The sequence below is a fragment of the Salvia hispanica genome, chromosome 4 (genome assembly GCF_023119035.1).
Source record: "Salvia hispanica cultivar TCC Black 2014 chromosome 4, UniMelb_Shisp_WGS_1.0, whole genome shotgun sequence".
NCBI lineage: Eukaryota > Viridiplantae > Streptophyta > Magnoliopsida > Lamiales > Lamiaceae > Salvia > Salvia hispanica.
This window is the reverse complement of record NC_062968.1, coordinates 10,360,728-10,387,470: the sequence shown is the minus strand read 5'-3', so window position 1 is coordinate 10,387,470 and position 26,743 is coordinate 10,360,728. Positions and strand designations below refer to the sequence as shown.

The 26,743-nt window shown below is 39.8% G+C and overlaps 2 protein-coding genes and 1 long non-coding RNA gene across 4 annotated transcripts; 2 read left to right on the top strand and 1 right to left on the bottom strand.

The window, feature by feature from the left end:
- Positions 1 to 4,141: 4,141 nt before the first annotated feature.
- LOC125218406 lies at positions 4,142 to 6,181 on the top strand. 2 transcript variants are annotated; one of them, XR_007175953.1, is made up of 3 exons: positions 4,142 to 4,423; positions 5,610 to 5,686; positions 6,000 to 6,181. It is a non-coding gene; the product is annotated as an uncharacterized LOC125218406 (long non-coding RNA). The 2 variants fall into 2 exon arrangements; XR_007175954.1 differs by having other exon boundaries at positions 5,604 to 5,686.
- Positions 6,182 to 8,597: 2,416 nt separating this feature from the next.
- Positions 8,598 to 13,555, top strand: LOC125218405 (granule-bound starch synthase 2, chloroplastic/amyloplastic-like). Its single transcript, XM_048120064.1, has 9 exons — positions 8,598 to 9,205; positions 9,614 to 9,740; positions 10,028 to 10,486; positions 10,834 to 10,898; positions 11,270 to 11,347; positions 11,412 to 11,522; positions 11,778 to 11,822; positions 12,042 to 12,215; positions 12,369 to 13,555. Exons 1-9 carry the CDS (start codon positions 8,933 to 8,935, stop codon positions 13,323 to 13,325), a joined length of 2,289 nt encoding a protein of 762 aa, XP_047976021.1. The 5' UTR covers positions 8,598 to 8,932; the 3' UTR covers positions 13,326 to 13,555.
- Positions 13,556 to 26,113: 12,558 nt separating this feature from the next.
- On the bottom strand, positions 26,114 to 26,473 carry LOC125220336. Its single transcript, XM_048122498.1, has one exon. It carries the CDS (start codon positions 26,471 to 26,473, stop codon positions 26,114 to 26,116), a length of 360 nt encoding a protein of 119 aa, XP_047978455.1.
- Positions 26,474 to 26,743: the final 270 nt, after the last annotated feature.

Sequence of the window (26,743 nt, the reverse complement as noted above, 5' to 3'; positions counted from 1 at the left end):
TTTTATTGTTAATAAATAGAGCATCGAAAACCAATATATAAGAGTGGGATCGACATTTCATTAAACCATTTTCTCATTTTTCTTCACAAAGTTAAATAATACTCCCTCCGTGCCTTGTCTCACTGTTGTCTCACTGTAGCTGAGTCGTATTTTTCTTCCCTCTTACTTTACTTTCTCTTACTTTATTCACTCTTCATCTCTCTACCTTTTTTCCTTTTCTACTTTATTATTCATTTACTTACCTCACTTAACACAACTTTTCTTAAATCCCGTGCCGAAAAGAAACGCCTCTACTACAGAGGGACGGAGGGAGTAGTAATTTTTTAAAACCCGTGCCGAGTCAAAATGGGATTACAAATGGCAGATAAATGGAGTATATTGGTTTCACATTCCACTATTTTTTTCAACTTATTTTCTTTTATACTACCTCGTACCTCCGTCCACCAAAAATAGATATAGTTGTGTATGATACATGTTTTAATGTGCAATTGAGAAAGTAAGAGAGAGGAGAAAAAATATTTAGGGTTGTTTATGACACGGGCTTTAATATGCAATTGGAAAAGTAAGAAAAGTACTCCCTTCGTCTCACAACAAGTGATGGGTTTCTTTTGAACACGAGATTTTAAGAATATGAGTAAATACTGAGTTAAAGTGAAGAGAGTAAAGTAAGAGAGGGGAAAATGTAAGAAAGAGAAAATAAAGAAAGAGAGAGAATAAAATAAGAGAAGATTGAAGTTTGTTATTAGATTAAAAAAGGAGATTGATCACTTGTGGTGGACAACTCAAAATGGAAAGTTGATCACTTGTGGAGAGACGGGGGATGTAAGATAGAAGTAGTATTAATGGTAAGTGATACGCTCGGATTTTGCACTATTTTAAGACCTTTATTTGGTCTATTTTTAATGTCAAAGTCACAATTCATGTCCATATTTTGCATATTTTCTCTATTTTGGTGTTTTGACGTGTTTTGTGAGATTTGTGCATATTTGAGCCTAAAAAGTCAGGGAAAAGTAGAAGCTGAAAATCTGGAGTGTTCATGAAGTCCAGCGGTCCGCTGTAACATGCGCAACGACCGCTAACCTAGCGACCGCCGCATTAGTAGCGGGCCGCTCCGGAGAAAGTTGTGCTAAAATCAAGAAGATGTCCAGCGACCGATAGAGAGTGCGCAACGACCGCTACAAGAGATTCTGAAGCTATGGGATTAAAAACAGCGACCGCTGCAACACAGTGTAGCAAGCGCTGTCCAAGAGTCAGAAACTACGAACCATTATGCAGCGACCGCTAGCCGAGGCGCAGCGGCCCGCTGTGCAAACGCGAAGCACAGATTTGACCTACTTTCTCCCCAAGATTTACCAAACTTAGCCATCTTTTACCTTATTCTCATATAACTCGATTTTTCCACTATAAATACCTCCTCAAACCTCTTCATTTACATCTTCTTTTTGCCTCATAATTCTAGACCATAACATTGAGAGAGTTCTTCATTGTGCCAGAGGTTGAAGAAGGAATCAAGAGAAGATCAAGGCCACAAGGATTCAATGTTTGGGTTTTATTGCTTTAGTTCTTATGTTCAGTTTGTTTTCCCTTATTCTATGTTTTTAGCTTATTCAGTGTAATACCCCATAACTATTAAAAATAAATAATAATAAAAAATAAGCTATTATATTTTTGGGTATTTTCAAAAGTATTTTTTGAAATTTTTTAACTGTCAATTGATTAATTGTAAAGGTTTTGAACTAATGAGTTCGTTTTCCAAATGTTTTACAGGTTGTCCGACTTAGACCGAGGATGCGCCCTAGCAAAATATATAAGGTCTAAGTGTTTGTATTTGATTTATTGGATGAAATTAGTAGTTTATAAAATTGAAATCAAATTAGAAATTATTAGAGATTTTGTTTGATGTTCTTTTTATTTGTGCTTATATGTGTAAGTGTGTGAATTGTGTCAATATGATGATAAAAAAAATAAATAAAGAAATTAAATCCTATTTCTAAACACACACACTTAGAGTGTCCACCATACAAGAGTCGCGGCCGAGCCACGGGAGAGCCGCAAGCCGCGGCTCCCTATAGTGCGGGGGTGGGCAGCCGCGAGGTGGAGGGGGTGGACGTGGGCGCGCCACGATAGTGGCCTGGCCGCGGCGCTTGGGCGCGAGCCGCGGCCCTCGTATAGTGATGGCCACGAGCCGCGGCTCCCCCCTTTTTCAGATTTTTTTTTTTTTTTTTTTAAATTCGAAATTTTTTCTATTTATACCTAAAATTTATATCTTATTTTTACTCTACTCTCACACACAATTTACCCTATTCCCTTCAATTTGAATTTTTGTGAAATGCAAGGCGGAGACGATCCCGGTTATGGAGATTCGGGACAGGGGGGCTTTCCACCCCCCAACGCTGGGGATCGAGTCCCACCCCTCCTCCATCCCAGATGTGGAGTCCGCCATCGCCGGCGCCGTGGCTACAAACACCCCAAAACCGGGGCAGTCCTCGGCCTATCAGCAGAGATATGCGGGTCGTACCCAACCAGGGACGGGCGACTATCGACCCAACATGGACGCAATTAACTTCCCGTCCCAATTTCAAGCCTCCCCATTTCAGAGCAGTCATTCTCCGCTTGATGAATCTGATAGATTCACATGGGAACAATTGATGGGGTCGCCTGATACCCCGACGCCGACGCCCGGTCGTGTAGAGACGGGGAGAGGAGGCGGTGGAAGAAGCGGCGGTGGCGGCGGCGGCCGAAGTGGCGGCGGGAATGGCGGGCGAAGGGGCGGCGGCGGCGGGCGTGGCGGAGGATCCGCGCGAGATGGCGGCGACGGCGGGCAGGGCGGCGGCCGCGGTGGTCGCGGCGGCGGGCAGGAAGGCGGCGGCGGCGGCGGTGGTCGACAAGGGTTTTTGTACACAGACGCCGAGTCCGTTGCTATTGCTAGGGCATGGGACGCGGTGACGACAGATTCCATAGTTGGCACGGATCAGACCGACTTATGCTTCTGGCGGAAAGTCTTGGTGGTGTACAATGAATTCAAACCGTCGGGGAGCGTCGACCGTACACCCGATCAGATTCGGAAGAAGTTCGGCAGGATCACTACAGCTCTTCGGAAGTTCATTGGTATATACGAGAACCAACTGCGCACTGCTGAGAGTGGCCGCAGCGAAGCCGACGTAAAATCCCCGTCGATGCAGTTGTTCAATGTGCAAGTAGGCAAGAAGTTTACCTACTGGGCAGAATTCCTCGTTCTGCGGGACTCCCCAAAATTCCGAGCCATCTGCGAGAACGCGTCTGATTCGGGCCAAGCCGTACAAGACGGGGCAGGGGCGGCAACTACAGCAGTGAGTAGCGGCGGTTCAAGGACCTTCGACCTCAACGACGAGGTCATGGAGGAGCCCCCCCCCCCCTCACTATCCCGGCGTCCACGGCCCCTGGGTCAACAGTCCGCCATCCGAGCCGCTAGATCCGCCTCCGCCGCTGCCTCCCAACACTCTGCTGCCGGGCCCGTCTGCACCCCCTCCCGGATCGGCCCGAGCGGCATTGCAAAACACCCTAGTCGTGCAGATGATAAAGGAACTCAAGGACACTCTGGCCTTGTATGAGAAGTCGACCGACCCGACTACCAAGATGATGTACTACGACCTCATAGTGAGGCTGAGGTCGTTGTTGGGGTGGGAGGACACGGCGGCGGCGGCGACGGGACCTCAGAGCGGTGGCGGTGGTGGTGACGATGATGACGTTGGCGGTGACGATGCAACGGGTGAAGATGAAGTGGCGGATTTTGATGATGAGACCGAGTAGTCGGCGATGGCGGTGTTTTTTTATGTTTTTGTTTGCGTGTTCCTAAACAATTTTCGTTGTATAATTTTACCCCGTTCTATAATACAACGAAGATTTGGTTTTCGATTTAGTTTTCATTAAATTATGCGTTTTATTTAATTATTGTAGTCTAACAATTTTAATTGTAGTAGAATTAAAATATAGACAAAATGGAAAAAATAAAATTTTTGGTGGCTTGGCCATGTCCACTATAGTGGGAAACATGGGTATTGGTGGCCCGGCCACGATGTTGTGGCCTGGCCACACTTTGTGGCTTGGCCCGGCCATGTATAGTAGACACCCTTAACACTAGGATCTAGAATACTCCCACACACACGCTTCACCCAAACAACACACTAAATATCTCTCTCTCTAGAATTCTCTATGAACCTCTCTCAACTCTCTTTCTAAACACCCACGTACAGCAGCAACCCAGAAACATGGGCTCCCCTCCAGACCACCACCATCTTCTGTTCCTCCGGCGGCGCCATGGCTGTCGGCAATCGGCCCTCCCCTCCTTGCTCGCAGCTTCTCCCTCTCCATCTTCTCCAACCTCCATTTATAGATTTTAAGGATGAATCTTTGCTTCCCCAAAACTCTTTCCTTGCAATTTAAGGTAGAAATTGAACTCTTTGATTATCTCGCTTCCTAAGTTGATGTTTGTGGATTTGATTTCAAGCTTTGTGTTTTTTGGTTGTCAATGTGTAAAAGTGAGAATTTTTATGTTTTGTCTAAAATTGGGGATTTTAGTTATGTTGATTGTTTTAGTTTCTTTTACTTGGTAGTTGGAGATGAAGTTGTATGAATCGATGGCTTGAATCAATTTTCATTGAGTGAGTAGGATTATTGAAACCCTAGATACAAAGGGCTGCTTGATTTTGATTTTGATTTTGTGGTGATGCATTTGAAACTATACTTTTTATTTAGGAAATGAACTTCTAGAGTAATGGTTTTGGACAGCCAGTAAGTACACTGTTTAAACAGTAGGTTTCGGGGTTTATTTGACAGATCAAAAGAATTCATTTTCGGCTCATATTTTACCAGAAGTTACCCTCAGATGTCTTCTACGTTGTCATCAAAATTCAGCCTCAACCGAGTTCACATGCATTTATTATGAATTTTCTAAAATGACTGCCCTGTTTCTGGCAGGTTGTTGAAAAAATATTCATAAATATTAAACGAAAAGGAATTGCAAGCTCAAAATTAATCCTCATAAACCTGACTTTAATATGTTTCTTTTGCAATTGGTTTCTTTGATTTTTGACTTACGAGTCAATTCAAATGATTTTCCAAAGTTAGTGCTTTCTGCCATGATTAGTAACTGAAAATTGTAAAACATGATTTTGTTATTTCCTTTTTGAGTAATCTATTGGAGTGAGATGATTATGAACTTGAGATATGCTTTAAATAATGATATAGGGAGGATGTGTGATTTTTCTTGGAATTGTCTAATACTGTTTCGTATTATTTTGTGAATTATTTCAATTGATCGTATAAGTAGTTTGACAGCTTTTATACCTGATGGTTTGTTTGGATTTATTGTTGTAGTTTATTAAAATGGAGTGTGTTGTGAGTTGAATGAAATTGTATAGGTGTTAAAGCTTATGTTAATTTTATGTTGGATAAAAGAATTGCTTAAAAGTGGATTATGATTCTTTGTTGTTTTATTTGGAAGTTATTTTGCTATGTTTGGTTATGTGTTTTAAAATAGAAGATTACTTTGTTTCAAGTTTAAAATGAGTTTAATTTGTTAAGTTTAAGTTTGAGAGTTTAAAGACTAAGTTAAAATGCTTAAGTGCTAGGGGTGGCGCATCCAAGGCTCGAGGATGGACAACCTAAACCAAGCTTGAGGAGGTTATTTTGAATTTCAGCTTTCGAGGTGGGGTTTACTTTATCTGTAAGCGTGGTGGTTACATGGTTATAATCATTGTTGTGTCGTGCGTCATTCATATGAGCTTATGGGCCCACGAGGGGTCAGATCCACGAGGGATCATATGGGTCGCTGACAGCCCACCAATAGCCCACGAGGGGTCAGGTCCACGAGGGACCGAGACTAGTCTCATATAGATGTCAGCAAAGTTGAGATGGTTCATTATGTTATGATTCATTACACAATTGGTTATAACTGCTTGCAGCGTATTCCCCACTGAGTGTGCTTGCATACTCACACCCCGTTATTTAATGTTTTTCAGGTTAAGGAGTCGGTAACGGGGCAGCAGTCAACGTGGTCCGCTATGTTTGACTAGTAGACCCTTTGGTATTTGGGTAAAAGTGAATTGTTTTGAGAGTAAACTTGATAACTTTTATGCTATTATATTTTGAATGATGTAGGTTTCAATCCGATTAAGCAGGATATTTTATTTTGGTTGGATTACTGGATGAAGTATCTATATTTTTAACATAGATATTTTGGCATAGATATCTATATACACATATTTCAGATGTTGGAAAAATATTCTTATTAGTGTTCTTTAAATTGTTTTATATATAAAAAAAATATGTCAATGATGATATTTCTTTTAAGTTTATAAAATTGTTTCCGTTTTTCTTATTTCCATTTAAATTCTGAATTTTAAAAATAAAAGAAATTAGAATTTTAGTATTTTGGTTGCGTCACCCGTTTATAGAATTGGGGGCGTTACATTCAGTTATGTGTAACTAAACTCATAGGATTATAGGGATGTGTTAGTAACGACTTTGGTTATACAATTCCGTTTTCTATTAGTATCCGTTTTGTTTTTACTTCGTTTCAGTTATGTGTAACTAGACTCATAGGATTATAGAGATGTGTTAGTAACGACTTTGGTTATACAATTCCGTTTTCTATTAGTATTCGTTTTGTTTTTACTTCGTTTCTTCCCTAAGTTGTTCTGTAATGCTTCATGCTTGAGTGACACATTCGATGAAGATTTAATATAACTTGCTAAATAATCGTGAGAGGAGGTTGGCGAGTTAGCTTCCCTTAAAACGGCACTGTTAATTGAGAGTGATGACTTTTCAAGGGTTTTAGGAGCTTTTAGGAGTTACGAATCTAGGATTGACAAACCTAGTAATCTACGCTTGTACCACATGAGCATAACTTGTGTGACTCGTTTTTATCGAAGTATAAACTGTGCTAGGGTATTGTAGTTGGAACTTGTATAACCATAACTGTGATAGCACATCCCTGGAATTCTGTTATCTCTCATATGTTTATCTCTTTAATTTGTTGCAATTAGTTGTTTATTGCTTTCAAGTTGTTCTCGTTTTCAAAAGATTTCAAAACTCTCGTTTTTCCAAATAGTGAAAGAAGCTTAGTAGAAGACAGACAGTCTGTGATTCTATTCGTGTTCGATATCCGGTACTGACCTTTAGCTATACTATATATACTCTGTATACTTGCAGGTTTATTTAGTGCTAATAAAAAGTGTATCACTAAGTTGTTTACTTGTGGTGAGAAGAAGGGAGTAAGATAGAAGTAGTATTCGTGAATTGTGGGATGTACATAGGGATGTCAATCCAACCCGAAACCCGTGGATTGATCCGAATAGCCCGATAAAATTAGTGGATTATGGTTGCAATTTTGTAACCCGAACAAAACGGGCTAAATGGGTTAGCCGAATGGGTTGGCGGGTTGAACGGGTTGGCCCGAATGGATTGCGGGTTGACTTATTATTCCGTCATCTGATTTTCTGCCACTATTGTTTTACCACCACCAAAGATAATCAAGACAAAATTAAAAATTATCCCATCAAAATCTTAATATATTTATCATTTTAATAATTATTCATGTAAAATATGATTTTTTAATTTTCATAAAGAATTCATTTTGAACAATACCAAAAAAATGACACGAACACAAGCTTTAATTCAAATTGATTTATTTAATTTTAATTTATTTTTGTTTGTTGTAGTTGATCGAGATGAAAGACTTATCTCTAACTATTATCGAAGAAAACTATGAAAATTTGAAGATTTTATAGGATTTAAAAAAATTAAGAATAAAAAATATCTAAAATTTAAAATCATTTTCTAGAGAAAATTTTTGATATAAGATTTCCAAAAGTTTTTAGGCCCGAATAGCTTAATGGGTTTGCACAAAACCCGGCGGGTTAGGGTTGAAATTTTTTGGCCCGAAAAATTCATAACCCGAATAGCCGCACCCAAATAGCCCAACAACCCGAATGGATTGACCCGAATCCGAACGGGTTAGCCCGATTGACATCCCTAGGTGTACATCATTAATAAGGTTTAAATGTTTAAAACTTTCTATATTTAGAAATTAGTGTAATTTTAATGGACGACCAAAAATGAAACTGGTAATGCTGGACGAGGGAGTACCATTTTTTCATGGACCTAATTTAAAATCCCCCTGTTTATGAATATAAAGAATGTACTCCCTCAGTTTCATAGTAGTCGAGTCATTTTTCCATTTTGGGCATTCCATATTAGTAGTGTTATTTTTTTTTATTAAAAAGTAACATATGTTCCCACTTTTACCTTTCCATCTCTCTTACTTACTATCTCTATGTTTTCCATTCTCCTACTATATTATAATTTTTACACCTTTTTTTAATCTTTGTTTAAAAAAGAATGCCTCCATCACTATGAAACTGAGGAAGTAGTAGTACTTTCTCAATCTCATTCAACCCGTCTCTTTTTTATTTTTAATTTATCGCACTCAAGATGTCCATTTTTTTTATAAATATAAATAAATTCTTCTTTCAAAATTAAAATATTTAACTACTATACATTTTTTTTTTCTCACCTCTCACCTAAGAACTTCTCTTAAAATTTCATACAATTGGACGATGTGGATATGGACGGAGGGAGTAACTTTCAAGAAGGGATTATATTCCCCACGTGTTATTAGTGAGGGGTGAGATGGTGACCTCAAAATCAACTAAAACCTCAAGCTAATAGTATTAATAATTCGAGCAGACCAACTAAAACTCAACCTCTCACTGAAATTGGTGCTTCGAACAAGCAAATCATACAGAGAAATCGCCAATCTAATTCCCCTTGGCGTTTAGTTCTTCATTGCAAGGATTCTTGATTGGTTTCCTCATTTGGGCGTTTTTCTATTTCCATTTTCCAACGGAGAATCAGAGTGTGATTTCGTTGAGGCAAATAGTCAAACACTTTAATGGCGTCGATAAAATCCTTCCCCACGGGATTGGAGGGTTCCACACTCGCGAATCGTCATCGCCCATTGATTTCTGTACTAGCCTACAGGCCGAGGAAAGTTGGGGGAATTGCGGATTGCAATTCGCCGGTGGATCTTCTCAGCAGACGGCGGAGTTTGGGCAGACAGCGTGTAAAGGCTGCTTCGGCGGAGGATGAGGCGGAGGACAGTTTGCAGGCCACGATTGAGAAGAGCAAAAAGGTTCTCGCTATACAAAAAGACCTTTTACAACAGGTTCTTTTTTTTTCATTTCTTCAAATTTTTAATGTACATTTATTCTATTTCCACACGTGTCTGCGCTATGTTTCTACTTTTCATTTTTCATGTAATACTATATCTTTACTGAATCTCTTCATATTCTGCTGGAATCATTTTTGCTTTTGTTGTGTTGCAAAGTAGAGATATTCTTTTTGCATTGAGGTTCCTTCTTTTAAAAAGGAAATCATCTAGTTGTAGTAATACTTGGTCGGAAAATAGACTTTTGATTTTGTGGATACTTTATTACTTTGGATTCATTGAGAGTGAAATGATGTTCATTATTGATGAACGGTCTTCTATAAATGACTCAACTATGGTGGAAAGGGAGGGAGTACTATTTTGGTCTAATGAAAAGTTGTGCTTCTATATGATTCTTATTTTCAGATTGCTGAAAGGAAGAAATTGGTTTCATCGATCAAAAATACCTTAATCGGGTCTGAAGGTGGCGAACAGCCTTATAAGGAGAGTAAGGTCACTATTTCCAGTGACGAAGCTTCGGCTGAAAGTGAAGGTATTTATATTAATCAGGACTATGAGCTCCCATTCCTATGAATATGCACTGTCCATTCCCGGTAAATGCATGTCAAGCTTCATCTCTATTAAAAATGTTGTTGCACAACTTGGAAACAATCTTCCCACTAATGGAAATGCCAATCACTTTAAACAATTCAAAGCATATAGTTCCAATCTTGAATTCTGCTACAAAATCTGAAGGTAATTATGTGAGTCAGGGCCCAAATATGAAATGAATGAATGATATTTTTATATCATTTGAAATGTTGGTTACATATGCAACAGAAAATGGAAATGACCTTCCTGTTAATCGAGTTCCATTCGATGCTAGTCCCACAAAGCAGCCGAAAGCTGATAGCTCTTGGGGTGTCCAATCTAAGGAAGTGCCAAAAATGCCATGGCAATCCTCTGCACCGCCTATACCACAGCCTTCGTCAAGTAATAGTTTTTACAATGAGTCAAAATATAGTGCTGAGGTGATAACGTCTAGTACAAATACCTATACTGAAGAAGATTCAGATGGAAAGTCCAAGGATACTACAATAAAGACATCGATCATACTTGAAAAATCATCAAGGAAGGAAGAGGAGCAACATGAAGATGCAAGAGAATCAAACCCCGAGAATGGAAATGTTAAAGCTGAAGATCCCACGAACGAAGATGCTAACCCCCCTCCACTGGCTGGGGCCAATGTAATGAATGTGATCATTGTTGCTGCTGAATGTGCACCTTGGGTCAAGACTGGTAATCATTATCTGAGTTGTATGAAATATTTTGATGGGGTATACTTTCCTTAAGAGTAGAGATATTATCGCTCATGAGAATTTTGACTTAGGAAAAATTAAATAACGTAACAAGGCCTAAAGGGACATATTCCAAGCTTCCTATTTCTATATATAACATACACCATATCTTAGATTTTTGTCATCCAATATGCTCTGCAATGAATTCTTAAATAAAACATATAGATATATATTAAACCATCATTCTTCAGTCTTCACAAGAGATTTTCACATACACGAATATATATATGATGTGTCCACTGCTTTCTCAATGTCACTTGATACTAATTTATGAATATTTTTCCTTAGGTGGGCTTGGAGATGTTGCTGGATCTTTACCTAAGGCTTTGGCTAGGCGTGGGCACAGAGTCATGGTAACTCTTCATTGAGAAAGCCATGTAGTAATTAAACTTATACAGTCTATAATTATGGCTTTTAGTAAACAAAAGTTTGTATAGTTGAGCAATATATCGTTCCAGATTGTTAACTATGCACCTGATTATCTCTGTTATATCTGTGCTATTTTGTCATTTGCAAACTACCGTTGGCAAGTTGTATATGGTCAAGATTGTGAGGTGTGTGTGTGTGTGTGTGTGTGTGTGTGACTGAGGAAGAGCGAGAGAGATAGAGAGGTTAAGTTAACTATAGTCCTTCCTTTATAAAATATAGAAAAACATTATTCTACATGGCAGAGAGTTTTAAACTGATTTCTGCCTTTTCACCCCGGCCGACGGGTCACTGACAGGTTGTTGTACCTCGCTATGGTGATTATGTTGAAGCTCAAGATTCAGGTGTTAGGAAGAGATATCAAGTAGATGGTCAAGTAAGTTATGAATATTCAATTTAAACCTTTTTATATAGTTGTATGACATCATGATGTTTTGCAGGATTTTGAAGTTAATTACTTCCATGCCTACATCGATTGTGTCGATTTCGTATTTATTGATAGCCCTCTCTTTCGGAATATTGGGAACAATATATATGGAGGAAATCGTACGGTAAGTTTCTCATTAATTTTTAGTTGAATTCTGCAAAAAGTATTCTTTTCTTGATGACAGGGAACTCTAGGGCTATATGCTTTTGACAGAACTATATATCCATTTTTGGAAACTTTAGATTAATGAGTAGTTCCTTACAATTTTGTTATGCTTCTACTAGAAGCGTCAGATTCTGATTTCTTCATGCATGCTATACGTAGATATATTCTAATTGCTAACATTCTAATATAATCTCTATTTTACTCATTCTTGCAGGATATTCTGAAGCGCATGGTGTTGTTCTGCAAAGCAGCTGTCGAGGTATCACCAATTAAGTGTAGTATAGGCATTGTATGCTAGTGTTCTCACTGGAAACATTTTATGATAACTCTAGTCCTTTAAATGACCACTTTACACACGTTTGCAACCGCATAATACATCTTGGTTAATCTCCCTTTATCTAATAAAGGGCAAAGGTAGCATGCCATATGGTGGTTGGGGTGGGGAGAGTATATGATTTACAAAGACTGTAAACTGCAGGTGCCTTGGCATGTTCCCTGCGGTGGAGTTTGCTATGGAGATGGAAATTTGGCATTCATTGCAAACGATTGGCACACTGCCTTGCTGCCCGTCTACCTTAAGGCATACTATAGGGACAATGGCTTAATGCAATATGCGAGATCTGTCGTCGTGATTCATAACATAGCTCATCAGGTTCGTTCCTTCTACATTATAGTCTTTTTAGTGGCTTTCAGATTCTACTTTTTACACATGAAATAAGGGGTTAATGCAATTCACATTTGTTTGTATGAAACTGTTTACCAGTAGATGATGGCCTCTAAATTAACATTTTTTTTATGGAAGTAGGGTCGTGGTCCTGTCGATGATTTCAACATCGTGGATCTTCCACCTCACTATCTCGACGTATTCAAATTGTACGATCCAGTTGGAGGAGAACACTTCAATATCTTTGCTGCAGGTCTTAAAACTGCTGATCGTATTGTTACAGTTAGTCACGGATACGCTTGGGAGCTAAAAACTTCTGAAGGTGGCTGGGGTCTACACCAAATTATTAATGAGAACGACTGGAAGCTACGTGGAATAGTGAACGGGATTGATACAAAAGAATGGAGCCCTGAGGTGGACGTTCACCTGAAGTCTGACGGGTATGTTAATTACTCCGTCGACACCTTGCAAATAGGTAAATCTCAGTGCAAAGCAGCACTGCAAAAGGAGCTAGGACTGCCCGTACGTGAAGATGTTCTAGTGATTGGCTTCATCGGGAGGCTCGATAATCAAAAAGGCGTTGATCTGATAGCTGAAGCAGTGCCATGGATGATGGGACAGGACGTGCAGCTGGTGATGCTGGGCACGGGTAGGCACGATCTCGAGGAGCTGCTGAGGAAGTTCGAGAGAGAGCACTACGACAAGGTGAGAGGATGGGTTGGCTTCTCTGTGAAGACGGCTCACAGAATAACTGCTGGTGCGGATATACTCCTGATGCCGTCGAGGTTCGAGCCATGTGGTCTGAATCAGCTCTATGCAATGCGTTATGGAACGATCCCGGTCGTGCATGCTGTGGGCGGGCTAAAGGACACCGTGCAGCCCTTCAACCCGTTTGAGGAATCAGGGCTTGGATGGACATTCTCCCGAGCAGAGAAAGACGAGCTGATACACGCTCTGGGGAACTGTTTCTTGACATATCACGAGTACAAAGAGAGCTGGGAGGGGCTGCAGAAACGCGGTATGTTGAGAGATCTGAGCTGGGACAATGCGGCACAGAACTACGAGGAAGTTCTTGTTACGGCCAAGTATCAATGGTGATATCTGTGTCCTAACATCAGCTGCATCACTTTTGACTGTGTTTGAAGAATTGAAGTATAGTAGGATGTCTTTTTACTGTGGAATTGATGTGTTTAAAGTAGTAGGATATGTGGTAGGTGTCTCTGAAGATAATCATTTTGTTAGGTTTCTCATAGAATACTTTGGTCAACTTCTTGTAATCATAATACTCCTTTAATTAATGAATCAACTACCTACTTTGTAGTGTCAAATATGATCCCAGATACGTTTTCTATAACGAAATGATAGTGTATTTGTTTCTTTTTCATTCACCGAAACGATGACATTTTTCCTAGAAGAATGGGAGAACATTTTGTAATTGATCTTCATTAAATAACAGTCCAGAGATGATGACTTGTAAAGACTCAAGATCGAACCTTGTGAGACCTTTGTATCCCTTGCCCGAGCGGAGAATTTGTTTCCATCCTTATCAAAAGTAGAAGTATAGCACAGGCGTCCAAAGGGTATGTCGTCAAAGGCAAGGAGCACATGGTCCGGAAGCTTAAGAAGTTCATTTGTAGACTCAAGCAAACATTTAGATCATGAAACATGTGTTTCGATTATGATAAAGATTTGAAGAGTGTCACGCCAAGAGTTGTGTGCATAATAAAATTAAATTTGCTAACGTGATATTCTTGGCACTCTATGTGGATAATATCTTATTGTTTGGCAATAGTAAGAACATGTTATCTGACATGAGAAACGGGTTGTCTACTCAATTTGAGATGATGATATGGAAAAAGCTGGACACATTTTAGGAATCAAGATTTTTTGAGATCTCCAGAAAAATGTTGTGACTATTAAAAAAAATCCTATTCCAATATCAATGCAATGTTTAAGCGTTTAATCATGAAAATTTCAATAAAAGATTTTCTACTTTTTGGACATGGAATTATCCCTTCTCAAGAAAGAGGGAATGAGATGGATTCCATATGCATCAGCAGTTGGAAGCCTCATGTATGTTATATGATGTGTACTACGATAGATATTTATTTTTCCCTAGGCTTGGTAGCAAGATAGTCAGACCTCGGCTAAGGACATTAGACTGCGGTAAAAAACAAACTTAAGCACTTGAAAAAGACTAAACGATATTCTCTAGTTTAACAGGCATCCGAGCTGTGCCATATGGGGTATATCGATCCAGACTTCAGACTAATTGGGACCTGAGAAAAGCTACATATGGCTATGTGTTCTCATTAGAATGTGGTGTTGTGACGCGGAGGACTTTGGAGTATAAGTGCATTGCGGACTCCAAAATGGAAGCTGAATATGTGGGTGCTTCTGATGTTGCTAAGGAAGTTGTTTGGCTCAGAAACTTCTTAATAGACTTCAACATAAGTTTGAGTATGACCAAGAGTATTAATATGTATTGTGATTGCTAGGGTTTGGTGTCCCTTGCACAGCGGAAGTCATGCATTCACAAATAAATCATACATATGGATCTATCTGACCGATTATAGGAATAGGTCTGTTATTTGACTATAATTAATTAATATCTATTTTCAAGAGTTGTCTAGTTCAAAACATTCATTTATTATTCTTGAATAAATCACAATTGACCGGGTTTCTAAATAATAAAATATCAAACTGGACTCACCCAACACACGATTCATTGTAATAATAGTACTAGCACCTCTAGACATTGATCGTCACAACCCAAGATATCAGGATTCTTCGGTTACGCACCATTTCATAAATCAAAGTAGTGCATAATCAATATCGTAAGCTCAATGTTATGTCAACAATGACTAAGAAATAACAATCACCGAGACCTCGCCTTTTAGTAAATGTAGCAAAAAAGACTTATCTCAACGGGTAGATCCTTCAGTTCTACACTACACTAGTGTCGTTTATTTCCTAAGGTAAGGAAACATACATACTGACACTGCAACCTTTCGCGATAGGTAGTCAAAACCTATCTAGGTTGTGAAATTTTATTTGTTTTCTACAAAGAACCGATTGCATCACCTTTTGTGAACATCGTTCACGATAAGTCTACTATGCAAAAGATTTAGACTTTTTTGCTTCTTATACATTTAAATTTTTGAGAAATATTTTATAAATGCATAAGCAAACACCGATGAGATAAAATTACTTCTTCTCTCCTTAGGTTAAAAATGGATTGTAGAGGTTATGGTATTCAAGCAATTCTATACGTGCAACATGCTCGAAACATAATTTTCAGTATACCAATCCTAAAAATCTCTCACTTATACTCAAAATCATGCTTTCGATTATACCTTTTGCCGAAACTCTCCCACAATATCATATTTTCACGAAATCATAAGTATCAATTTTGGTTGATAAACATAATATCAGCATCACACAAAAACAATACTATTATTATTCTTATCCTATAAAATCATTTTTTCAGCCTTTAATCTAATACCATGCAATTAGGATTTCGTTGGAATCATTATAGTATATATTTAATAGTACATATTTTGCAAAAAAATAATTTAAATTAAAAAAATATTCCCTCTGTTCCATAGAAATAAACTTAGGATTGACATATGTTTTTAATTTGTACTCCCTCCGTCAAGTATTAGGAGTCCCGATTAGACATTTCCATAAAAAGTGAAATAAAAATATTATAAAATAAAATACTAAAAAGCACAAGTAAAAACACGTCCAAAGAATAAAACAAATAATAATGCAAATGAATCCCACATTCCATTATCACACACTCCAATTATTACACACTCAAACATTTCTTAAAACCAGCACCCAACCCAACTCCTAATGCCGGACGGAGGGAAAAATTGTTAATTAAGAGAGAAGGAGAAAAAAATAGTTGAAATTATGTAATGCATGGCGGGGCCCATAAATGATAAAGTAAACGAGAAGAAGAAAATGGGTGTTATCCATAAAATGGATATGGACTATTTCTATGGGATAGACGAAAAAGAAAATATAACCTATTTCTACGAGGCGGAGGGAGTATAAGAAATTTAATATTTTGAATTATTTTAAGAGAGAGAAATTGTTAATTCATTTTATATTAGAATTGAGAAAATAACCGTGTAAGTTCATTTAATTAAAATGTTAAAATTTTTCTTTTCATATTTAAATATTACAAATGAAAAAGAGGGATTAATTTGAGTCACTAATTGTCCATATTAAATTATTGTATTGGTATCATAGAAGATATGCTCGTGATTACAAAGGAGTATTCAAAATGACAACACCTTTTAATATGACACCCTATCATCTATATCAGTCTTAGGATCTAGAAATCGGATGGTTGTTAAGCTGCCACATGGCAGCTAGAACTACTACATATCTCCAACGTGTGGATAAAAAAAATCCGTCTGCAATTTATAAAATACGAATTATCAAGCTGACGAGATTTGCATATTTATATACTGTATATTGCAATAACATATATAGTGTTGCTTGCTTCCCAGCCTATTGATTTGGTTGCCATATTGATGCACTATTTTTTAGCACTGTTAATACCTGCAAGTATACAGAGTTGGAACAGTATAGCTAAAGGTCAGTACCGGATATCGAACACGGGGAAAACAAACACATGATGTCTATCTTCTACTAAAAATTACTATTTGGAGAACTGAAAGTTTTTTGAAAATTTTGGAAACTGAAAGCAATTAAAAGTAGTAAACAACTGATTGCAAATAAATCACAAAGATAAAAATATAGAGATAAGGGAATTCCAGGGATGTGCGTTCACAGTTATGTTTATACAAATTCCAAACTACAATACCCTAGCACAGTTATTACTTTGATAGGACGAGTCACCTAGCTTATGATCATGCGATGCAAACGTTAATTACTAACATTAGGGTTGTTAAGTTACTTATACATTTAAACATGTAATAAACATCCATTAAATGTAAAACATAACAACATTATGACAAAAATAATCTGTTTTATTCCTTGGAAAATAAAATAAGAGCTTCAACAGTATTCATCACTCGATAGGTGATTTCTAGTATACAAACTCTAACAATCTCCCACTTATACTCAAAACAGCTTTCGAGTATACAAAAAAATATGCACTACGTCTAATTCTTCCACTTATACTTAAAGCGATTTGAGGTCTCGAGCGAGTCGAACTCCATTCCTTCAACATGGCGCTCAAACGGTTTCACCGCCAATGCCTTTGTAAAGGGATCTGTCAGGTTGTTCTCTGACGCAATCCTGACCACTTGTATGTCTCCTCTCTGCACTATATCTCTGATGATATGATACTTCCTTCCTATGTGTTTGCTCGCTTTATGAGCCCTTGGTTCTTTCGAATTTACCACAACACCTGAATTGTCATAATAAATGGTTATGCTCTTGGGCAGATTCGTAACCACACCTAAGTCCATAAGAAAGTTCTTGAGCCATACAGCCTCTTTTACGGCCTCCGAAGCGGCCACATACTCGGATTCCATGGTTGAGTCTGCAATGCATTTCTGCTTTACACTCTTCCAAATTACGGCTCCACCTCCTAAGGTAAACACATATCCAAAAGTAGATTTTCTCGAGTCCTGATCAGCTTGAAAGTCTGAATCAGTATATCCCAAAAGAAAAATCTCGGTTGTATCGTAAACTATAACATAGTGCTTAGTCCATTTAAGGTACTTGAGTATGTTCTTTACGGCAGTCCAATGTCCTTGGCCCGGATTCGACTTATATCTTGCCACCATGCCAACAACAAAGCAAATATCAGGTCTTGTACAAAGCATGGCATACATGAGACTACCAACTGCCGAAGCGTATGGTATCCTTCTCATCTCTGCTATCTCAGATGGTGTCTTAGGACACATCTCTTGAGATAAATGGATGCCATGTCTAAAAGGTAGAAAACCTTTCTTGGCATCTTGCATGCTAAAGCGACTAAGTACAATGTCGATGTAAGGTTCTTGAGATAAGCACAACATTCTTTTCTCACGATTCCTAAGAACCTTGATACCTAGAATGTGTCCCGCGTCTCCCATATCCTTCATCTCGAACTGGTTTGACAACCAAGTTCGTTCTGATGAAAACATCTTTTTATTGTTTCCAATTAGAAGAATGTCATCTACATATAAAACTAAGAACACCACATTCCCCTTTTCAACCTTCTTATACACGCAGCTCTCGTTGGGGCACTTTTCGAATCCAAACTTATGAACAGTTTAATCGAAGCACTGATTCCATGATCTAGATGCTTGCTTGAGGCCATAAATGGCCTTCTTAAGCTTCCATACTACGTGCTCTTTGCCCTTCACGCATAACCTTCGGGTTGTTCCATATAGATGGTCTCCTCAAGACTACCGTTCAAGAACGCAGTCTTAACGTCCATCTACCATATATCCCAATCCATGTAAGCTGCTATTAGACAATAGTTGTAACGCCCCGCTTTTTCGAACCCTAAATTTTGGGTTATAAAATTTTTGCATTAAATGCTTTTAAATGCTATGGAGTATGTGGATTAATTGATGAGTGATTTAATTACATGATTTCTTCGTGACCTAATTGCGTTTTGGAGTTGAGATTGATTGAATAGTCAAAGATGTGGAAAATATGACGTGGCTGATGTGGAAAATATGACGTGGCCGTTGAAAGGTCAATGTGTTGAGAAAATGAGATGGAAGTAAAAAATGGTTGTTTTTGTGTGAATACTTTGATGCGGAGTAATATAATTGTGGCGAATTATTTCCCAAGGGTTTAGTGAGATTAAATAGGATTTTCATAAAAATCCTACACATATTATTGGAATTTTCGACCTTATTATTATTATATAAGGAATCCTATTTTTCTTGGATTTAATTATTTGCTTGGGATAATTATCCAAATTAAATCCAAAGTCCAATTATTCTCTAATTCCTCTATGGAATTTTCGAACCCCACCTTACTATATGGAGATTTTCGAAAATCCCCTTGGCGAAGTAGCTACTGGTGTCTGGGAAAGAGTAGCAAGGTTCATTAAGATGCTGAGATGGAACCCCGGAATCATGGACTTTGAGACTCGTATTAGATTCTGGCACCGCAGAGCACCTCAGGCGAGCGAGACTCATGCGAGCATGATTTCCCCATGCCTAGTTCTGTGGTTTATTTGGTCAGAACGTAACGGGAACATCCACCGTGGGACGAAGTTTGCAGACACGGTGTTCAACCATATCAAGGTATATCTCCAACAGCCGATCTCGGCGGGAAGGATGGGAAAGAAGGAATGGAATGGTTGCAATAATCTCGAAGGGTTTAACACATCAACGTGGAAACCTAGTGCCCGCAAGTTGATCAAACTCGTGAGATGGATTCCACCGGACAACGGGTGGATTAAAATCAATACAAATGGAATATGGAGGCAATCGGAGGCAGGAGCCTGGGGGCATCATTCGAGACTCAAGGAGTAACATTATCCGAGGGTTCAAGAAGAGGATTAGTGCTTCCTCGGCTTTGGAAGCTGATTTACAAGCCATCTCTCTCGGTCTCGAAATCGCAAGTGGAAGAGGGCAACTGATATGGATTGAATTGGAAACGGAGGTACGCGTGTCGATGCTCCAAGCGAATAGACAAGGCCCAGCTAATTTGCGCCACTGTATTACACAGATTCGAAATTAGATGAAGCAAAAGGAAATAAAAATTTCTCAATGCAGCAAAGTGGGCAATAGAGCTGTGGACCTATTGGCGCAACAGGGAAGCAAGGAAGCCATGCATCAAGAGTTCGACCACGCCACGGCGCCAGCGATGATCAAAGCCTTGACGAGAATGGATCAGATAAACATGCCGAACTTCCAATTCCAAGGAAGTTGAAAGAAATAAAGGATCTTAGGTAATAGAGCTAGTATTGTAATATAGGTGGTGAGTAGATTGGTGTCCACTTCAGGTTGTGGAAAGGACATCACCTTACACCCCTTTCGTTGTTCATGCAGGCCACTTTTGGGCTTGCTATGTAAAAATGGTTCTTGTGATATGAAGGGATGAGGGGTCCACGAACCCTCCACCACTATGGTGTTTTTTAAAAAAATAAAAAATAAAAATTTTTATAATGAAATGAACGGGTTGAGGGTCCGCCTAACCCTCCGCCACTAAAGGCGTTTCAATTAAAAAAAAAGTAATGTTTGATATATTCTGGATGTCTATTCTAAACAGAATTAAGATTTGTATGAATCTTGATTGATTGGATTTTATTTTTATCTCATGGATTATTATGGAAGTGTTTCTATCTAGTAATATCCTAGTACGATTTAAAAATGATAATCCTAGATCAATGTTATCTTGAATTGTAAGATTTGATTTTATCAAAATAAAATCTAGAACAATCCTAAGTGGATTTAGATAGTTAACTCTATCTTGATAAATCTTAAATGAATTTGGATAAAGATTATCCAAGATAAAACTGAATTATTTAATTGATTCTCCCTTGACTAGATTAAATAGTTTTCGATAATTATCCTGTGTGTTTAAATGCCATGCATTAAATGAATTTACCTGTTTATTTGGTGTTTATCAATTTTAAGTGGATTATCTGCTTATGTGATAATTATGCAAAAACCATATAAAAATATCTAAGTGATGATTACAACAAGTGCGTTGTATACGGTCTCCATCGGTTGGTTTGCAAATTTATGAAGCTAGTTTCTAATATTATCGGCACCCATCTTGTGGGGACAATAATCCTAAGAAATAGCAAGTTCATAAGGGCAGACTTCTAAAAAATAAATAGTATGAACTAGAAAGTAATTTCTAATATTATTGCCACCCATGCTGTGGGGACAATAATCCTAAGAAATCACAAGTTTCAGAAGATCAAACAGAATTTATGAGATAGCTTGGTTTTGTTATCAACACATGAGCATTGTTATGGGAGTGTGTTGTAGAAATAAGATTCTGTAATGCTAAATCTGATGGTCGTGCTTAGGCAACATTTGGCGGCCATGCCGTGCTGCGGTCTCTGGACTATTCGTCGGTGTTGTGACCAGTAAAATTACTAAAATTTTAATGCGTATTGAACTCTGCTTGAGGGTACAAAATTTTAATTTTACAGTTGCTTGTTTTGTGGTTATTTGCCAAATCTTCATTATGTCAAATCTTCATTATGTCATTTAATATTTGTCTGCGATCCTTAAAGAAAGTAAACTCGAATGCCTAAATTATGTAGACTGGAAACGGAAATGGATAAGATTCCCATCGCTAAAAGCTTGGAGTTTATACTCAATGATTCATGTCCTCCATTTCCTCGACATAATTCCACGAAGAATGTTCGAGAATGCATTATGCATGTACTTGACAAGCTCTTTGAGGAATAAGGTCAAGCTATTTTCCTTTTAAGTAGCTCGACAAGTCTTGGTTAATGACGATGAAAGATGGATCATTCCCCAACATGTCGTGTTATCCCTAGCCTCATTTGTTGGTTCTTGTGGGCAGAACGTAATTATAGTCGGCATAATGGCTCGAGATTCAGAGCCCACAGTGTTATTTGGCAAGTTCAGACGCATGTTCAGAGGCTCATGGAGATAGGCAGATCGCACAAGAAACACTGGAAGTCGGTCAAGCACAACATACCGGGGCCGGCAGTTGAACGCACAACAACAACGACAACCTTTGTGATGCCGGTTAAATGGCAGCCGCCCGATGAGCCATGGCTGAAACTCAATATCGTTGGATCATTCCTTCCCTCCAATAACAAAGCGAGTGGTGGGGGGATCATCCGTGATCAGACCGGTAAGTTTGTATCGGGCTTTTTCACCACTCTCTGCGCGTACTCTGCTTTGGAGTCGGAGCTGATGGCTATGGTTCATGGCTTGGACCTGGCGAAAGATATGGGGCGATCCATTTGGGTAGAATCGAGCTCCTTGCAGGCGGTTGACCTTATCAATGCAGATAAACTTGGCCTGGCTCAAGTTCGAAACTCAATCGCAAGAATCCGCCTCTTACAAAGAGTTGTGAGGAGCCGAGTTACTTATGTCCGGAGGGAATGCAACAAAGTGGCAGAGTGTCTCGCAAACATGGGAGATGAAACGCTTAGTCTCCAAATCGTCGAAAGTAATACGATACCAAGATTGTTGAGAGCTATCATCACAATGGAACAAATCGACACTCCGAATACCATCAATTCGGAGGAGGAATGAATATTTGAGAAGGATGCGTTGGGCTGGATCATCAATAGAGTACATGGGGGTCGAGTTTGGAAGAATGGCGCGATCCCTCTATACTCTCCAGGATTGACCATCTCGAGAGGAAAAGTCCCACGTTGGTTTAGTGTTGAATTTGTAATAGTTGGGAGGTCAATTTGGCGCTACTCACTTTTGGAGAAGCGGTGTACAAAGTTCTTTTGATGAAATGAACGGGTTGAGGGTCCGCCTAACCCTCCGCCGCTAAAGGCGTTTCAATAAATATATATATATATATATATATATATATATATATATATATATATATATATAGAGTCCTATTAACCACAACTCCACTCTTAAAGACCGAACTAGAGACCGAATCTTGACCACATGATCTTGAATTTGATGGATTAGATTAGATAATCCAAGGTTAATTTTCGCACTTCATTATACACTCAATTTACTTCAATGCGGGGGTATTTTTGTAATTTCATAATTAGGGTAAAAATTCAAAAATTTACTCTTTCTCCCTCACGCGTTTTTCGCCGGCAAAACTTCTCCTAAAATCTTCTCTCTAACTTCTCTCCTCTCAAAACTTCTCTCACATCTTCATATCTTCATCTTCATATCTTCATCTTCCATCGATCGTCGCCGGAAGAATACAACTGAAATCGACTACAAGTTCAACATTTAATCGCTAGATTAAGTAGCAAAATGGTCGATACACGCAAAACTTCTACGGAAAATTCTGGACGCCAGTTGAGTTCCAGCCATATTTCCGATGAAGGTAAAATACACTTTGAAGCTTTGAAAACTTCTTACACTTAATTTAATTCATCTAATTCCTAACCTAGATTCTTATTTTCGTCAAAATAGTATTGAAATATAAACGCAAGCAGCCAGCAAAATCAGAGACAATCAAAAAGTCAAATCGGAAGCCGGATGAAGTTGCTGCAAAAAAAATTACAGATCCAGAAGGTAAAACCTAGAATTAAATCGGTAAAATGAAAAATAAATTATGACAATGAGGTAACACATGATCTGTTGGATGCTTGTTGATAGAGGATCTGTTCATTAGTATTCGAACATGAAGTTTCATCATAGAATGTAGGATTAAACTTAACTGTTGTAGGTAAATCTTCCTTGATCCTGAATCTCTGATGTTATCATGTAAATGAAGTAATAAAACCTTATACTGAAGTAAATTCCTGAGGAAGAAGGTGTAAAAAATATTTGTTATGAACTAGTAATTTGATAAAATGAAGTTAAATTCCCGCTTAATTCCTTCCGCATCCCACCAAGCTCTCTCACCATCTCCTTTCTCATCACTTGCATTTCCTTCCTCAACTCCTGCACATCCTTCCTCAACTCCTCGACCTCTTCACTAGGCATAGCCTCCACAGCCTCTGTCTTCACCTTATCTTCTACCTCGTAGAAGAAGGTTTCCCTGCCGTGTGCCTGGAGCAGCCCTTTGTTGAAGAAATATTCAACGCTGAAGATCTCTGGGGGCTCAGACATCACGACCAGAGGAGCGATTTTGGCTATCTTCATGTCAATTTTCCGCTGGAGATAAGCGCCGAGGAGATGGCATGTGTACATATGTCGCACAGGATTGCTTGTCATTTGATGGCATGCTTGGGCCAACCAGTAGCCGAGATGCACCTTCACACCTTTCGCCATGCACCAGGTGAAGTAGAGGTCTGTGGTTGTCAGAGCTGAGTTCGCCGTTCCCATCAGATTATAGCTAATAAATGTCTGGGCGAATCGGAGGATGCGGTCTTCAATGTGAGAGGCCTTGGAGTAGCTGGACTTGAACGCCCCTGCCTTGGAGTGGGTGACTAGCTCCCATGCTGCCTGCACTTTAAACCCTAACATGTTCTTCGGTACGCCGACCATCCTCTCATTCCAGATGCCTTCGTCATCTTCAGCCTTGGTAGGCTTGGCTTGTTCCTCGGTGGAGGGAACTTCGGTCACTGGGGAAAGGGGCTCCTCAACCTCCTTGACGGAGGGAGCTTTCCTTGACCGCTTTGACTGGCCGCAGCTGCCTTTCCTTCCCTCGCCCTTTCCTTGGCCAGGCGACGATCCTCCGCCTCTTCAGCTTCTGTCCCTCGGGCAGGGGACTCCTCTTTCTCGGAATAGACCAAGTCATCTACTTCGTCTAGCACACACCTCCTGGCCCTTCGCCTCTCTGCTCTCTCGTCCACCCGGGGTTCGTCTTCTTCCTGGTCGTCCACCAGGTCCACAATCAGATCTTGCCCTTCCTCGATGGGCGCTGGTACTCCAGTAGTATCTGGGTCGGTCGCTTCCAAAAGCTTTTCCGGGGTTTCCCCCACATCATCCACCATTGGGGTCCCCCCCTCGATATAAACAGGGGATTCCCCCCTGACATCACTCGGGGTTGCCCCCTCCTCCATCGGTTCAGGGGTCGTTCCCCTAAAATCCTTCGGGGTTTCATCCCCAGTCTCCATAGGGGTTTCCCCCTCAGTCATCATCTCTAGAACAGGGGTTTCCCCCTCAGCATACTCTACCAAACCAGGGGTTTCCCCCTCAGCAACTTCCTCTCGAATAAGGGTTTCCCCCTTTTTCTCACCCTCAAAGTTAGGGTTTTCACTACCTTGTTCCTCGGACTCCACCTTCTTATCACCATCACTCCGCCCACCATCAGCCGCCAGTTCACCCGTCTTCTCTCTCTTGTCCGCCTCCAGTGTACTCGTGCTTGGAGCGGTTTCCGCCTTTTGAGGGCCAGAGTCCGGCACTCTGGTTATAGCTTGAGGCTCTTCGTCGTGGGGAACCGCGGGTTGTGCCGTCGAATCTGCGGGGTTCGTCGGTGGTGGTATGGCAGCCGCGGATGTCATCAGGCTGGCTGAGAATAGAGCGTAAACCTCTTTCGCCTTCTCGATGCTTCCCAATTTTTGCGTCAGTTCTGCCAGTAGAACCGCGTCGTACACCTCCGGCTGCGAACTTCTGGTGGCCTGAGTTGGATCCATCACCGTAAATCTGAAATCAAAAGGAAACTTGGTAGAAATCGGGTTAGGGTTTGTATTTCTTGAGAGAGAAACAAAGTAGAGAGAAGGGAGAGAAAATGCAGTTCGTCGTTTGAGATTATTGGAGAGAGAAACTGCCGGTTGGCCTTTTTGGTGAAAAGATGGTGCGGTTGCAGGCGTGATGTAAGCAACCGTACACCTCCCATAAATATCGGCCAATTTGAAATTCAAATTATCTCCATCCCTCCTAAAACGCCATCTCCAGACTCTCCTTCCCTAGCTGATTTCCCTGACCACAACTTTACACTTGAAAAAATATGAAGATGCCAAACTCCTAGGTCGAGGATAAAATACAAGACAACGTTTTTCCTAAGGAGTCTGGTGCTTCGAAAATATTTTTGGAAGATTTAGATTTTCTCTTTATTTTTTTATTTTTTTTTATTTTTTGAATTGTCCTACTTACATTTTACAACGCAACTAAACTATTTACACATTCCTTTTGAGTATTCCCGAGATCCCCTGGTTCAGTGCATAAAAAAAATGTAAACCACTTTGCCAAATGTAAACCACTTTGCCTGACCCAAGAATTCATCGGGAACACTTCTTTGTCTTATTAGGTGATAATAGGGAGTGCACGTAGTGGCATTTCCTCCACTACACACAACTCAGAATTATCCCTATAGACCTTCACTCTATGACCATTAACAAGGAAAGGGACAGAGTTAGAGGCACTTCCCTAGATTTCTACTGATCCATTCGCGCGGAGGCCGACGATGGTATAAGGACCGATCCACTTAGACTTCAACTTTCCTGGCATCAGCTTGAGCCGGGATTGGAAAAGGAGCACCTTTTGTCCCACATGGAGTTCCTTGACTCGGAGATTCTTGTCATGCCATAACTTCGTCCTTTCCTTGTACCACATAGCAGACTCGTAAGACTCCAGCCTTAGTTCCTCCAGCTCTTGTAGCTGAAGCTTCCTTTCCTCTTCATAAGCCGAAGGCTTCATACTCATCTCCTTGACCGCCCAGTACGCCTTGTGCTCTATACCCACGGGCAGGTGGCACATTTTGCCAAACACCGGCCTATAAGGCGACATTCCGATAGGAGTCTTGAAAGCAGTTCTGTAGGCCCATAATGCATCACCGAGCCTCTTACTCCAGTCTTTCCTTGACGGATTAACTGTCTTCTCCAATATTGCCTTGATCTCGCGATTAGAAATTTCTGCTTGGCCGTTAGACTGAGGGTGGTACGGGGTAGATACTCTATGGTGAACACCATATTTCTTCATCGAGCCTCGATGGTGCGATTACAGAAATGTGTTCCTTGGTCTCGAGACGATGGCTCGAGGAACTCCGTATCTGTTGAA

What these genes read in the sequence shown, in the direction of transcription:
- LOC125218405 (XM_048120064.1), top strand. Translation starts at nt 8,933, where the DNA reads ATGGCGTCGATAAAATCCTTCCCCACGGGATTGGAGGGTTCCACACTC. An exon ending in TCTGCAAAGCAGCTGTCGAG is followed by an intron (nt 11,823 to 12,041) that starts GTATCACCAATT and finishes TGTAAACTGCAG; the next exon opens with GTGCCTTGGCATGTTCCCTG. An exon ending in TTCATAACATAGCTCATCAG is followed by an intron (nt 12,216 to 12,368) that starts GTTCGTTCCTTC and finishes TTATGGAAGTAG; the next exon opens with GGTCGTGGTCCTGTCGATGA.
- LOC125220336 (XM_048122498.1), bottom strand. Translation starts at nt 26,473, where the DNA reads ATGTCGCCTTATAGGCCGGTGTTTGGCAAAATGTGCCACCTGCCCGTG.